This window comes from Cavia porcellus, unplaced genomic scaffold (assembly GCF_034190915.1).
Source record: "Cavia porcellus strain 051 isolate PalLab524CR breed Dunkin Hartley unplaced genomic scaffold, mCavPor4.1 scaffold_8, whole genome shotgun sequence".
NCBI lineage: Eukaryota > Metazoa > Chordata > Mammalia > Rodentia > Caviidae > Cavia > Cavia porcellus.
Genome location: NW_026947491.1, coordinates 31085387 through 31097650, shown reverse-complemented (window position 1 = coordinate 31097650; position 12264 = coordinate 31085387). Strand labels below are relative to the sequence as shown.

The 12264-nt window shown below is 34.6% G+C and overlaps 1 protein-coding gene across 2 annotated transcripts in view; it reads left to right on the top strand.

Annotated features, from left to right (window-relative positions):
• Positions 1-12264, top strand: part of Abcd2 (ATP binding cassette subfamily D member 2) — a 62363-nt gene that overhangs the window by 12174 nt on the left and 37925 nt on the right. For both annotated transcript variants that reach the window (XM_063254552.1, XM_003466778.5), the window contains exon 6: positions 342-487. In XM_063254552.1, coding sequence (XP_063110622.1) covers positions 342-487 — 146 coding nt within the window. The remainder of the gene's footprint in view (positions 1-341; positions 488-12264) is intronic.

Here is a 12264-nt window from a genome sequence, read left to right as displayed (position 1 = left end):
ACACTAAACTTTAATATATTTACATTTTCTGATTTGTCTTATTTGCAATGATTCTATTTCTTAGATGTGTGTATATCTGATAATAATACCTCAAGCCAATGCTTATTTCAAAGGAATCTCTTTTCTTTGTAATTAAATTATTTTATGACGCTTTTGGGCTTAAAGAATTATCAAAGCCTAACTTGATGTGCTTGCCCCAATACTGTATTTTCCTTTGATTTCTTGTTGATTCATGGTGATCATGTAATTAAATGCTTTTTTAAAAATTGAATCACTTTTAAATGCTACCAAATAAAATTATTTTTAATTGTTTCAGTTTTTAATTTTATTTTTGATGTTAGGTACAAGAAGGAATGCATCTTTTGATAACTGGTCCCAATGGTTGCGGGAAAAGCTCTCTCTTTAGAATTTTAAGTGGGCTCTGGCCTGTGTATGAAGGAGTCCTTTATAAACCACCTCCTCAACATATGTTCTACATTCCACAAAGGTAAGTAATTTTTCTATATCATGAGAAAAAATATCCTTTTGCTCTGGAATTATTCTGATTCCGTAAGCTCTTCTTTAAAGATACATATCTTTAAGGATATTTTCATTGAGAGAAGCTACTAAGAAAATTAAAATTAGATTATCCCAATAAGTTTTGTTACTGCTGTGATTTTAATAGTCTGTGGAACTGTACCACTTATTTTCATTTTCACATCTGACTAGACATAATGAATACTGAAAAACTGCAGATGTTAGGCTCAAGAAATAGCAGACGATTTCAAAGGATACATTGATTGCCTCAGATGTTACATTCTTTCTTCTCACAAGAAATATAGTACTGAGATAGTATGCAGATTTCTCCATCAAGCTTCCTGTATTCATATATTCTAAAATTTGTCATTTATCTTTAAGCACCATAGTAAAGTAACCTTTTTATGATTATGCTATATGATTAATTCTTTTAGCTACCTTAATCAAAATAGTTTTAAGAATGAGTATAATATATCACAGTCTTTTAAAATCTTTAGCCAACCTTGTAACAATTTAGAAATGTCTAAACACAAAGTTATACACTTGAGAATTTGGAGTATTTCTTACGGGTAACAGAAAAGTGAGTTTTGAAGAAAAGACACTTCTTATATTAATCTGGTCTAGTAATTTTTCCATGAGTTTTCATTGTTGGTTAATCAGACATCACATAGTGTGTTTCCACTGGGTCATAACGTAGTTCTGTGGAACCTTTTAGCGTTCCAAGGCTGGAAGTACAGTACTAGTGCGCATATAAAAGTTACATCAAGGATAGCACAATCTTGTGTCTTTTCTGCCCCTTTGTCTTTGTCAAAAGGCATTGCCACCATTCTGCCCACTAGTCTAATTTGTAGACCTTATGTAGCAGTTAGTCAGATGAGGTTTTTAAATAATTGTCTTTAAGACATATAAAGGTTGATGTTATCTGTTGTATAGAAAGATGAAGAACTCCATTAGCTGAAAATTTGAACATTAGCACTGTCATGCTGGTTAAACACAAAATATATTGCATCTTGTGACATAAGAATCATTGTTTCTTCCTGTCTATGCTTTATAATCCTTTGTGATAATTTGTGATTCCGAAAGCTAAATTATACTGCCAAAAGTATGTGTTTCAGACATTAATACATTAAGTATTTTAATGTATTAATTTTAATTTTGTATTTAAATTATAAAATGTGGAATCATGAGGAAAATATCCTGTTGTAGAATTCTGTTCTTTTAATGCAAATAAAAGTATATAAATGCATTTTATACATTTTAGTTATAATAGATTTCATATATAATATGAAAGATTTAGTAACTTGAGTGTACCTTTGACTTGAATGTTATAAGACATTTCCAAACAGTGAATAAATTCATGGAAGTTTATAAATTCATTTTGTCTACAGAGTGAACTATGTTATTTTGAAACAAATATAAATCACTGGGAAAGTTTGTCTTAGTTATGAAATTTGTTGTTGCCTAAGCAGAAAGGTCAATTACAATCTAGTTAAGAAAAAAATAATAATGAGGAATCTGTTTTGAAGGCTAAAGTTTTTTTATAATGACCATTTTTTAAAGTTATTACCTTAATAGTTTCTAGAATCATAAAAATTTGTATTTGTTTTAAATTTTTATAGGACCTTACCCAATCAAAAAATGTATTTAAATAAATATTTGAACCATAAGTCTAAATGTAGTATTCACTTCATATATTCTAATAGCTGCCAATTTTTTTCAAGTAAATTTGAAAATAATCTTATATGATTTTATTAAAAGAAAAAATATATGGTCCATTTAAAAAATATTTATCAATAATCTTAATTTCACAAGTCATAAAACAAACTTATATTAATTGCCCTGTATTCACTTTTTGTCATAAAAATACTTTTTGGTAGCAGATAGATCTCTTTATTCTTTGATCAAATGCACATGTATATTACTTATTGCTTTCAGGAGGAAAATGAAATAGTTTTATGAACATAGGATTCTAATAATGTCATAGAGTATATGAAGAAAAAAGTGAACTAGCAAAGAAAAAGGCTCTAATTAACATGTTAAACCACTTATTTTCTAACTAGATTATTAGAATGTTACTGTGACTGGAAAATCTGAATTCCTAGGAGACTGTGAAATAACCTCAGAGTTTTTCCCAGTAAATATCTTCTAACACTGTAACAGTATCAATAACAAGAACTTAGATTAAAAGAATATCTGGGCCTTAGTTCAAGAACAAATAGCTGTGCAATACAAATTAGTTCCAAAACAGTTTCTCTACACCTTACCTTCAGTAATGGTGGGATAAGAGCATTTAATACATTTTTAAAAAGAAATATTCTATCTAAAATGTAGGTCAGCCACTCTAAATCTATAGGATGATATATGGTGAGATAATCAGTTTTGCCCCAATAGTATCTTTAAAAAATATTTGGGCATTTTAGTCTGTTGAAGATACATTTTGTGAGCAATGAGGCTGTACTTCTTAAAATAATGGTTGAAACTCACTGTCCCTGCTATATTGGCTTTGCTGACCCCCAAGCATGGTCTTTCACTTAAAGATGGATCCTGAATTCTTTTGTCAATTCTTTCTCTGTCTTCTCTAGGTCCTAAGGATAGACTTATAGTCCCTTGCTCTTATTTCCATTAATCTACTAATTTATGGCCTGTTATTATATTTCCCTGAAAGTACGACTATATCTTATATTAATTTTTGCTCCAAATGATGCAGTAGGGCCTAATTCAGGAGATATTTTTTTTCATATCCAACAATCCACATTTATTCACATACAAAAATCTACATTTATGCAAATAAAGTCATGTCATCATTTCTGGAACATCATCATAATTCTCCAAACCCCAGTTTCAGCCTATATTTCTTGTGACTCCATTTCCTATAGAAACACTGGTTTGAGTCTCCAGCAATGGAGCTCCTCAAAAAGAAGCACTTCTTGTCTATGTAGCCTGCATGTAGTGCATTAGTACCACAGATGTCAGGGATTTTATCCTATGACTTCTTCGCCCAAGACATGATCTCTTGTAGGCTGGGCTCCACAAGGTTTCCATTAAATCAAGAGTTAATTGAAGATTTAGGAGATAGATGTGGCAACAAAGATGATGAAAGTTAAGAATGACGGTTCACACAAAAATGATGAAAAATTGCAGGCACCAAAACTCAGAAAATATTTATTTCACAAGACTGCACTAAACCATGTCTGTTACAACACATAAATACTGAATTAAGATTCATTTTAGACACAATCATGTCCATTCATTATCAAATATGCATATTATTCATTCATTGTGTCTGTACTCTGATTGGTCATTTGGCTTTTAAGTCTTAAGTTCATATTTGCATAGGAGTTTGCCTCTTGTCCAAAAGTGCCCACTTTGGTACTTACAAATACTTACTTATAATTTATATTACCATTTATTTTAAGTATTGATGTCAATACTATTGCATATTTATATTTAATTATATATTAGAACTATTTTATAATTCATTATGTCCATCATGTGATACAATGGGAACTAAGTTCATGGGTCTGGCAGACATTCCTAACTGGAGTTTTTTTAGGGGGTACAGCTTCTATTATGAGCATCCTTAAAAATCACGGTGCTTAGATCTTAGATCTTATTTTCTTTCTTTTTTTTTTGTCTTTTTCCTATTTACTGGTACCCAGGATCGAACTCATCATGACTGCCTGCTTGCCAGGCAGGCACTTACGCCGCTGAGCTAAATCCCCAGCCCCTAGATCTTATTTTCAAGGAAATATCATATTGTAGTTGCTTACACATCCCAGAGAGTTTCACTTCTCCAATATTAAAGCCCACAAAGAAACGCTTTTATGTATGCATTTCATTCACCTGCTAAGAAAATATTATACTATGCTAAGATTCACCAAAATGAGAAACTGAATATATGATGGGATTTGAGGGAGCAGACGGTATAAAAGGGAGAAAAGGAAAGAAAAAAAGACAGAATGACAGGAGATAGTTGGTATTTACTGACAATAGATAACAGAATTTTGCATTCTTTCATATTTTTGTTGTAGTCTTCTAGAGGATTTTTTGTATACATAATAATGTGCCTCTCCTCTACAAGCATCTCTAATTGGGTGCCAGCCCATTATGTAATTCTATTTCACATGCCCTTTATCTCACTACTGTTTCTTGGCAGAAATATCTAAGGTCAGAAATTTTAACCATGGTCGTCTTATTATTCAAAATGACATCTCCAAATACTAAGTCAAATAAGATCTGAAATAGATTCAGACTTCCCACAACTGTGTATGAAAAGGCAACCTATACACACTTCTTTCCAAGACTTTGTAGTATGAGAAGTAATGGTTTGGGAAAGTGAAAGAAAGATTGCTGGCGTAGAGATGTAGCTACATTCTGGCTAGCATGCACAAGGCCCTGTGTCTAATCCTCAATGCTCGGAAAAAAAAGTGTTACAAAGATTGAAATAAATTGACCTAACTTTTTCTTTTTCTGTTTTCTTTTCTTTCCTTTTCTGTACTGGGACTAGAACTCAGAGCATTATACATTCTAAACACACACTCCATCATTAATCTACACCCCTGGTACTGACCAAACATTTTTAGAAAGAAAGCCCCCCCCCTCCAAAAAAGGGAAGGCTTGGTCTGATACTGGGCTTCGAATCTTAAGGCAATTACTATACTTTTCCTACCATTCTAAGAAGTTTTACTGAAGCCCTGCTATAAGATGCTATGGATATTAATGATTGCTAAGACAAAATCCCTTTCATTGTGGTGATTATATCTCATGTTATTATTGATGAGTTCTACCAGCCTGGGGCTTAGCTATCTCTAACATGACATTTGCCCAGCTTGGCACTGGGCCCCAAGAAACAACTTATTAAAAACAAAATATGCAACCAACTACAATAAAAATGATAATTGTGGCTCTGGAAAGGCAAAATATAAATATTCAAAATGAGGAAAAGTTAAACAGAATGATTTGCCCTGGATTTTGAAACTTAATTAGGATTTTTATAGATGTCATTTTTAGATGTCATGAATTTTATGGATACCTCCATTTTTCCAGTGTCTAAGTTGGTCATCAAAGTCATAGAGACAAGTAAACAAAAAATTTTTGTTTCTTGTTTGGAAACTCCTGAGCAAGACTCTCCAATCACACTCAGCCCCAACACATCAACCTGAGAGAAAAAGATATCTATTAGGTTCATCTTCATAACCATCAGTACCTACTGGAAATAATGATGTCCACCCTGCGGGTCCTTAAGCATTGCAGAAGTATTGCTTTTAACTGAAGTTCACTGACTTATCTTTTCAGTCAACCTCGTAATTTTGAGTGTTCACCCTTTTTCTAGTTTCCTCCTAAGGAGCTGCTCCCTCTTTGTGAGTACATGATAGTCTTACATGTTAAATTTTATAAACTGTTACTGTCTCTTGAAAAACCTACTAAAAGATGATGGTGGTTTGTTCCCACAAGAGTGTTAATTTTCCCCCTTTTATAAGAAGACATTCTGAATTTATAAATGTTGTTTACCAGCCCAGTATTTGTTTACTAGCTACTTCAGAGCATCGTATGTTTCAGTGCCCTGTTGCTTATTCTTCTAGATGACATATGAAGAGTAGGAGAGAAAGTGCATGCCTAGAGAGCAACAACAAGGGTGAGAATCTCCAAACTGGCATTGGAGAAAAGCAGGTACCCTGGCGTGAGAGAGAGAGAGAGAGAGAGAGAATCTGATTTGGAAGATAAATGAAAGAGAATCTAGTTGAACCAAAATCCAGTGTCTAGGGGAAATACGAGGGGAAACCAGACCATTCCTGGATCATGACATCCCATTCCAACCCTGTGCTTTGGTTCACATGGTATCTCGGCCCTTCAGTGATGGCCTGGCTAATGGAATAAATTTACAGTCACTATAAGCCCCCTATTGGGCACAGCAAGTGAGATACTGCAAGCAAGGAATTCAGAGGAGCTGAAAGCAGAACAAGGAGGGACAAAACATCCTGAAAACAATAGCACTACAGTGCCTGCAAGCAGCAAGACTGAGAAGAGAGAGAATGGTTTCTCAACATGGAAAAAATGTCACACATTCCCTCCACGTACGGTGGCCATGCTGTGCTGTGGAACACTCAGCACATGCGTGGGCTCCCATGGAGGGGCCTCTAGCACCTGAAGCTGCAAAAGACAGAGAAGACCAGGTGGGCAACAAGTATCCAGAATGAAGATAGAACGGGGGAGATCTGTGAGAGGAGAGATGGAGAATGGCAGCCCAGGGCAGAGGGCGATTACACAGAGCCACAACAGAGTGGTGCTTGCCTATAGTTTCCTCCAAAGCTAGAAAGACAGGAGATGCTGTGAGGTCCTGCCAAGCAGGACCTGTGCTGTGCTGAGGTCTTGCTCTCAGCAGGCCTTTGCTGAGCTGAGGTTCCGCAGATGGTGTGAGACACATCTTTGAGATGCAGATTGGCACGCAGGCCAGAGGTCTTCTGGCCATCTACTAGGCAAGAGAAACCTGTAAATGAAAGACACTGAGACACCTGTGATACCTGGCACATAGGGAAGGAAGCAGAAGAGTGGGGATTCACTGGTGAAGCTGACATGGAACTGGGGACCAGGGAGTTGGGCAAACTATGCCACATTTGCTTTTTCCAAATTGATTGAAGCAGTTAAGTCTTAGATCCCCACAGAGGGCTACAGTTGTTCAAAGCTGGATCACAGGTTGCAAGCAAGACACAGGTTTGGCGGGTGTGACGCCCACACTCAGTCAGGCAATTGACTGACCCACCGAGGGAAACTGCTTGGCTGCTACCAACTGGCCTGTGACTCCAGTGTAGTGAGAGCTATCTGGACAGCATGGGTTGATTCTAGAACAGCTGTGTGAAAGTTTTTAGTTTTAGTTTTAGTTTTGTTGCTGTAGTTGATGTTTCCTTGCCTGCTTATTCGATCTGGGTTATGTCAGTTTTTCATCTTGTTTTTTGTTTTCTTCATTTTTAAAAAACTTTCTTCTCCTTGGTCTTTATTGCTATTGTTTTGTTATTTTACTTTATTCTTTAAGGTCTTTCACTTTGATCTTCTCCCTCTTTTAGACCTTTTATTTTTTTACTTTACTCCTGGTTCTGTTTTTTTTTTTTTTCCTCTCTTCCTTATTTTCTCACCTGATTTCCCTCTCCTTTCTCCTTGCCACCTATTAGTAACAGGGTCCTGTATAACTGCATTAGAGAATAAGAATTAACCAGGTCTGTAACTTAACCAAAAACACTCAAAGCATGTCAAATTTAACAAAGTTTGGCTTACATGATCCGAACAAAACTCACCACAAATAAATTAATAGGTTCTGACAGTCTCACAGCCTCCCTCAATCTTTAAATATACTTCTACCCATCTGCATACCACCTCTCACCTACGAAAATACTTTCACAAAACCTTTCAACACTAGCCCCTTTCCTTCAGGGTAAAAATAATTCCAACAGATTCTATCTCCTATTTTTTAATGTATTGACATTTCTCTTACCTTCTTCTCTTCCCACTAACATAACCCCTTTCTTTTCCCCTTCCTCTCTTTTTTACCCCACCTCCCACATCCCAGGTGAACCACAGATGACAGTATACTACAGTCTGTAAGGAGCACTGACAAAAAGATAAATTTATTTTTTAAAAAACAAGTTTTAGTGTTTATGATTGATGTATGGCTAGATCTGTTGATTCTTTTAGAGCCAGTAGAAAGTCTCTTCTTACAGCACAGTGACAGGGTCCAACATAGTAAAGTCAAATATGTTGAAGTAGTAAACAATACCTCTTGACAAAGCCAAGAACATATCACTGGAAAAGAGAGCCTAACTAAAGAGATCTTAATACCAACAATAATTTCTCTTCAATCTATTTGATCTCAACTGTCAACATGTGCATACACACAAATAAGAAAAATCAAGGGTACAGAATGGCTCCAAAGACACAACTCTCCTACAGCAGAGCCAAGAGGCTCCAACAAAAAGGAACTCAAACACCAGACAGTTGAACTGCATGAATGTTAAAGCAAAAGGATTTGGAAAGCTCAACAATGACATAAAACAAAAGATGGTGGAACTAACAAACTGACCATGTGGTTAAGGAAGAAAAACATTAGAAAAGCTGACCAAAACTGTTAGAAATATGAATGACAAATCTCTCAAAGAAACAGACTCCAGGAAAGGGTGCCAAACTGAAATCCTAGATATAAACAATTCTACTAAATTCATAAGGAACAAAAATAACCAATGAGAGTAAGAGTCTCAGAAATCAAGGACAAAATAGAATCACGTGGTGATATATTCAATGAAACCTTAAAAATGATAACAGCAAGGAAAATTCATCCAACAGCTACCAGACGATGGTAAGAAGACTAATCTCAGGCTAATTGGAGTTAGATAGAAATTTGAGGGCAGCACACATGAATAAAAGATCTGCTTACTGGACTGATAGTAGAAAACTCTCCATGAATGGGAAAAGAATTCAACATATAAGCAAATAAGGTTACAAAACACCAAATATCTGTGATAAAGAAAGAAACACATCATGACATATCATAGTGAAAATCCCAGAAGTCCAACACAAAGACAAACACTTAAAATCTATGAAAGAAAAACAAAAACTCACCTAGAAAGGTAAACCCACTAAGATTACTCAGACTTTTTCAACACAAATTTTAAGGAGAGCTTAGAGTAAAGTGTTTCAGTGAAAACAACTTTTAACTCAGACAAATACATCCTTTGAAACTATCTTTCAAAACTGATGGAGAAATAAGGACATTCCATGACAAAGAATACCTTAAGAAATTCATGAAAATCAACCAGCACTCCAAAGTATACTCAAGAATATCTTAGGGACAGTGGACCCCAAAAAAGCCAAGTCAGATGTAATGAATATATTTAGCAAAGTGAGTATCTAAACAAAAGAGTAGGGGAGTCAGCAGCAGAATAATGTACTGGCAAAAATAAATCAGTCATTTGCAGTAATAACTCAATGTAAATAGTCTAACTCAATTAAAAGAAATAGGTTGGCAGATGTATCAAAAATCAGAACACACAGCCTAAAGACTCAATACAAAAAGAAATACACAGACTTAAAAATAAAAGGATAGAAAACAATATTCCATTTACCAGGACCCCCAAAATAAACATGGGTAGCAACCTTATTCTTAAACTTCTAAGCTAAAATTGATCAGAAGATGGAAAAATGATCACTCCAATTTTTGTTAAGGAAACAATTCTACAGGACGAGATAACACTGGGCACCAAATATCAGTTCAACCAACTTCATAAAACAAACACTACTGGATATTGAAGATCAACTAAATATCAACACAGTCATAGCGGGTAAACTCAATACCCCACTTTCAAAATTATATCAGTTAATCAAAAGAATTAAAAAAAAAATCCTGGAACTGAATCATGCCTTCAAACAATAGGCTTAACTCCTTCAATACCTAGTGATCTATTTTTGGAATCCCTATATTAATGAACATTATGAAATGTGTTCTTTTCAAATTCTTGTTCCTTCAATATTTTTAGGTAACAGTGAATTTCATGCAAAAAGTCAAAAAATTTCAGTCTTTACCATAGGTTAATCTGATACCTAGAGAATAGTCTTCCCTATTATAACATAATATATATTCTTCTCAGAAGCACATGAAAGTTTCTCTAAAATAGACCACATAGTAGATCATCAAGCCTGCTTAAATAAATGCAAAAGAATTAAAATCATCTTATATATACTATCAAAGTATTGCACCAAAACTGGGAGTTATTCATGAGAAGAGCAAAAATTTTACTAACACAGCTATTAAATAACACTCTTGAACACACAGTGAATCATAGAAGAAATCAAAGAATTTAAACAATTCTGAGACTCAAATGATAATGCCAGTAGAACGTACCAGAACATATGGAACACAGTGAAAGCAGCCCTAAAAGGGAAGTTTATTTCTATGAATCTTTACATTAGAAAAATGGAACAAGCACAAATAACCTAATGATGTACCTTAAGAAAACCCAAACAGTCTAAACCTACCCCTAGTTCTTCGTAGAACTAGTGAAAACAATTCTAAAATTATATGGAACCAGACAAGACCTCAAATAGCTAACAGTCCTGGAAACAAGAGAAAGCAGAAAACATTACTATCCCAGATTTCAAGTTGCATTGCAAATAAAAACAGCATGGTCAAAACAAAACAAACCAGCATGGTACCAGCACTAAGACAGATATAATAAAAATAAAATAGGTAAAACTCTTTAAGATATAAACAAGGACTTTCTGAACAGAATCCCAGTTGCTTAAGAAATAACATCAAGAATCAATAAATGTTGATTATATCAAATTAAAAAAAAACTTGCTGCACTGCAAAGGAAACAACCAACAGACTGAAGAGACATCCTACAGAATGATAGAACTTTTTGCTAACTATTCCTCATATAGGATCTAAAGAACTCAAGAAGAAATTCAGACCCCCCCCCAAATTAAAGACCCAATCTAGAAACTCAACTGAAATGAATAGATACTTCTCAGATGAGGAAGTTGAAACAGCTAAGAAATACATCCAAAAAATGTCTGACATCTCTGGACTTTAGAGAAGTTCAAATTAAAGTAACACTGAGATTACATCTTATTCCAGAAAGAATAACTATTACCAAGAAATCAAATACCAAATGCAGTCAAGGCTTCATGGAGAAAGGAACCCTTCTACACTATTGACAAATATAAAGTTATACAACCAATATGGAAGTCATTATGAAAATTCCTCAAAAAAGTAGAAGTAAAAATTCCATTCAAGTGGGGCATGGTGGCATACGACTATAATCCTTGCACTTGGGAGGCCGAAGCAAGGGGATCAGCACAAGTTGGAGGCTAACCTAGCTATGTTGTGAATTCAAGGCCAGCCTGAGACCCTCTCTTAAAACAAAAAACAAAAAATCCATTCAACTTAGCTGTTGACCTTCTAAGTAGTTTCCCTTCTAAGTAATATAATTCCCCATTATATTACAGTCATACATACTTATCTAGATTTATAGTAACACAACTCATAATAGTTAAATCTTGGAAGCAGCCTGTTCATCAACAGATAAATGGATAAATAAAATGTGGTATTTATATTCAATGGAGTTTTACTCTGCTATATATAACAGTAAATCTGAGTGATTTGTAGAAAAATGAATGTACCTGGAGACCATGAACAAGCTTAAATATTACATATTATCTCTTGTATGAGAAACCCAAAGTATAAATAAAGAGCAAAATAAAAGACAAAAATAGGATGAGCCATCTTTTCCCAGTGGGAAAGGTATTAAGAGATTAAGGAAGGAGAGAGAGAGACATATAAAAAGAATTAAGGTTTGCTATGTACGTGTACCAATTCACCACAAAGACTGTAAGCATTATGTACAACAAACATGCAGTGATACTTCAGTTGTCGAACTCAAATTGCTCCAGATTTATGTTTGAGTACTGAAAAGTTCAAGAAATGAACATATTTTTCCAAAAAGGAAATGAAAAAATTGGTTCTGAAATTATACTTACAAATTCATTTTTCTAGGACTTCAACTTTCACAGTGATTTCTACTTTTTAACTAGAGTTCTCTTTGTTTTCCTCTTAGCTTTACTGCTGGGATCACTGAGTTTCTTTGGAGCCAGGATTACAATAATTTTTTAAGCACACACACACACACACACACACACACACACACACATACACACACACATACACACACACGATGACAAATATTTTAGCGCTAAGACACGCAC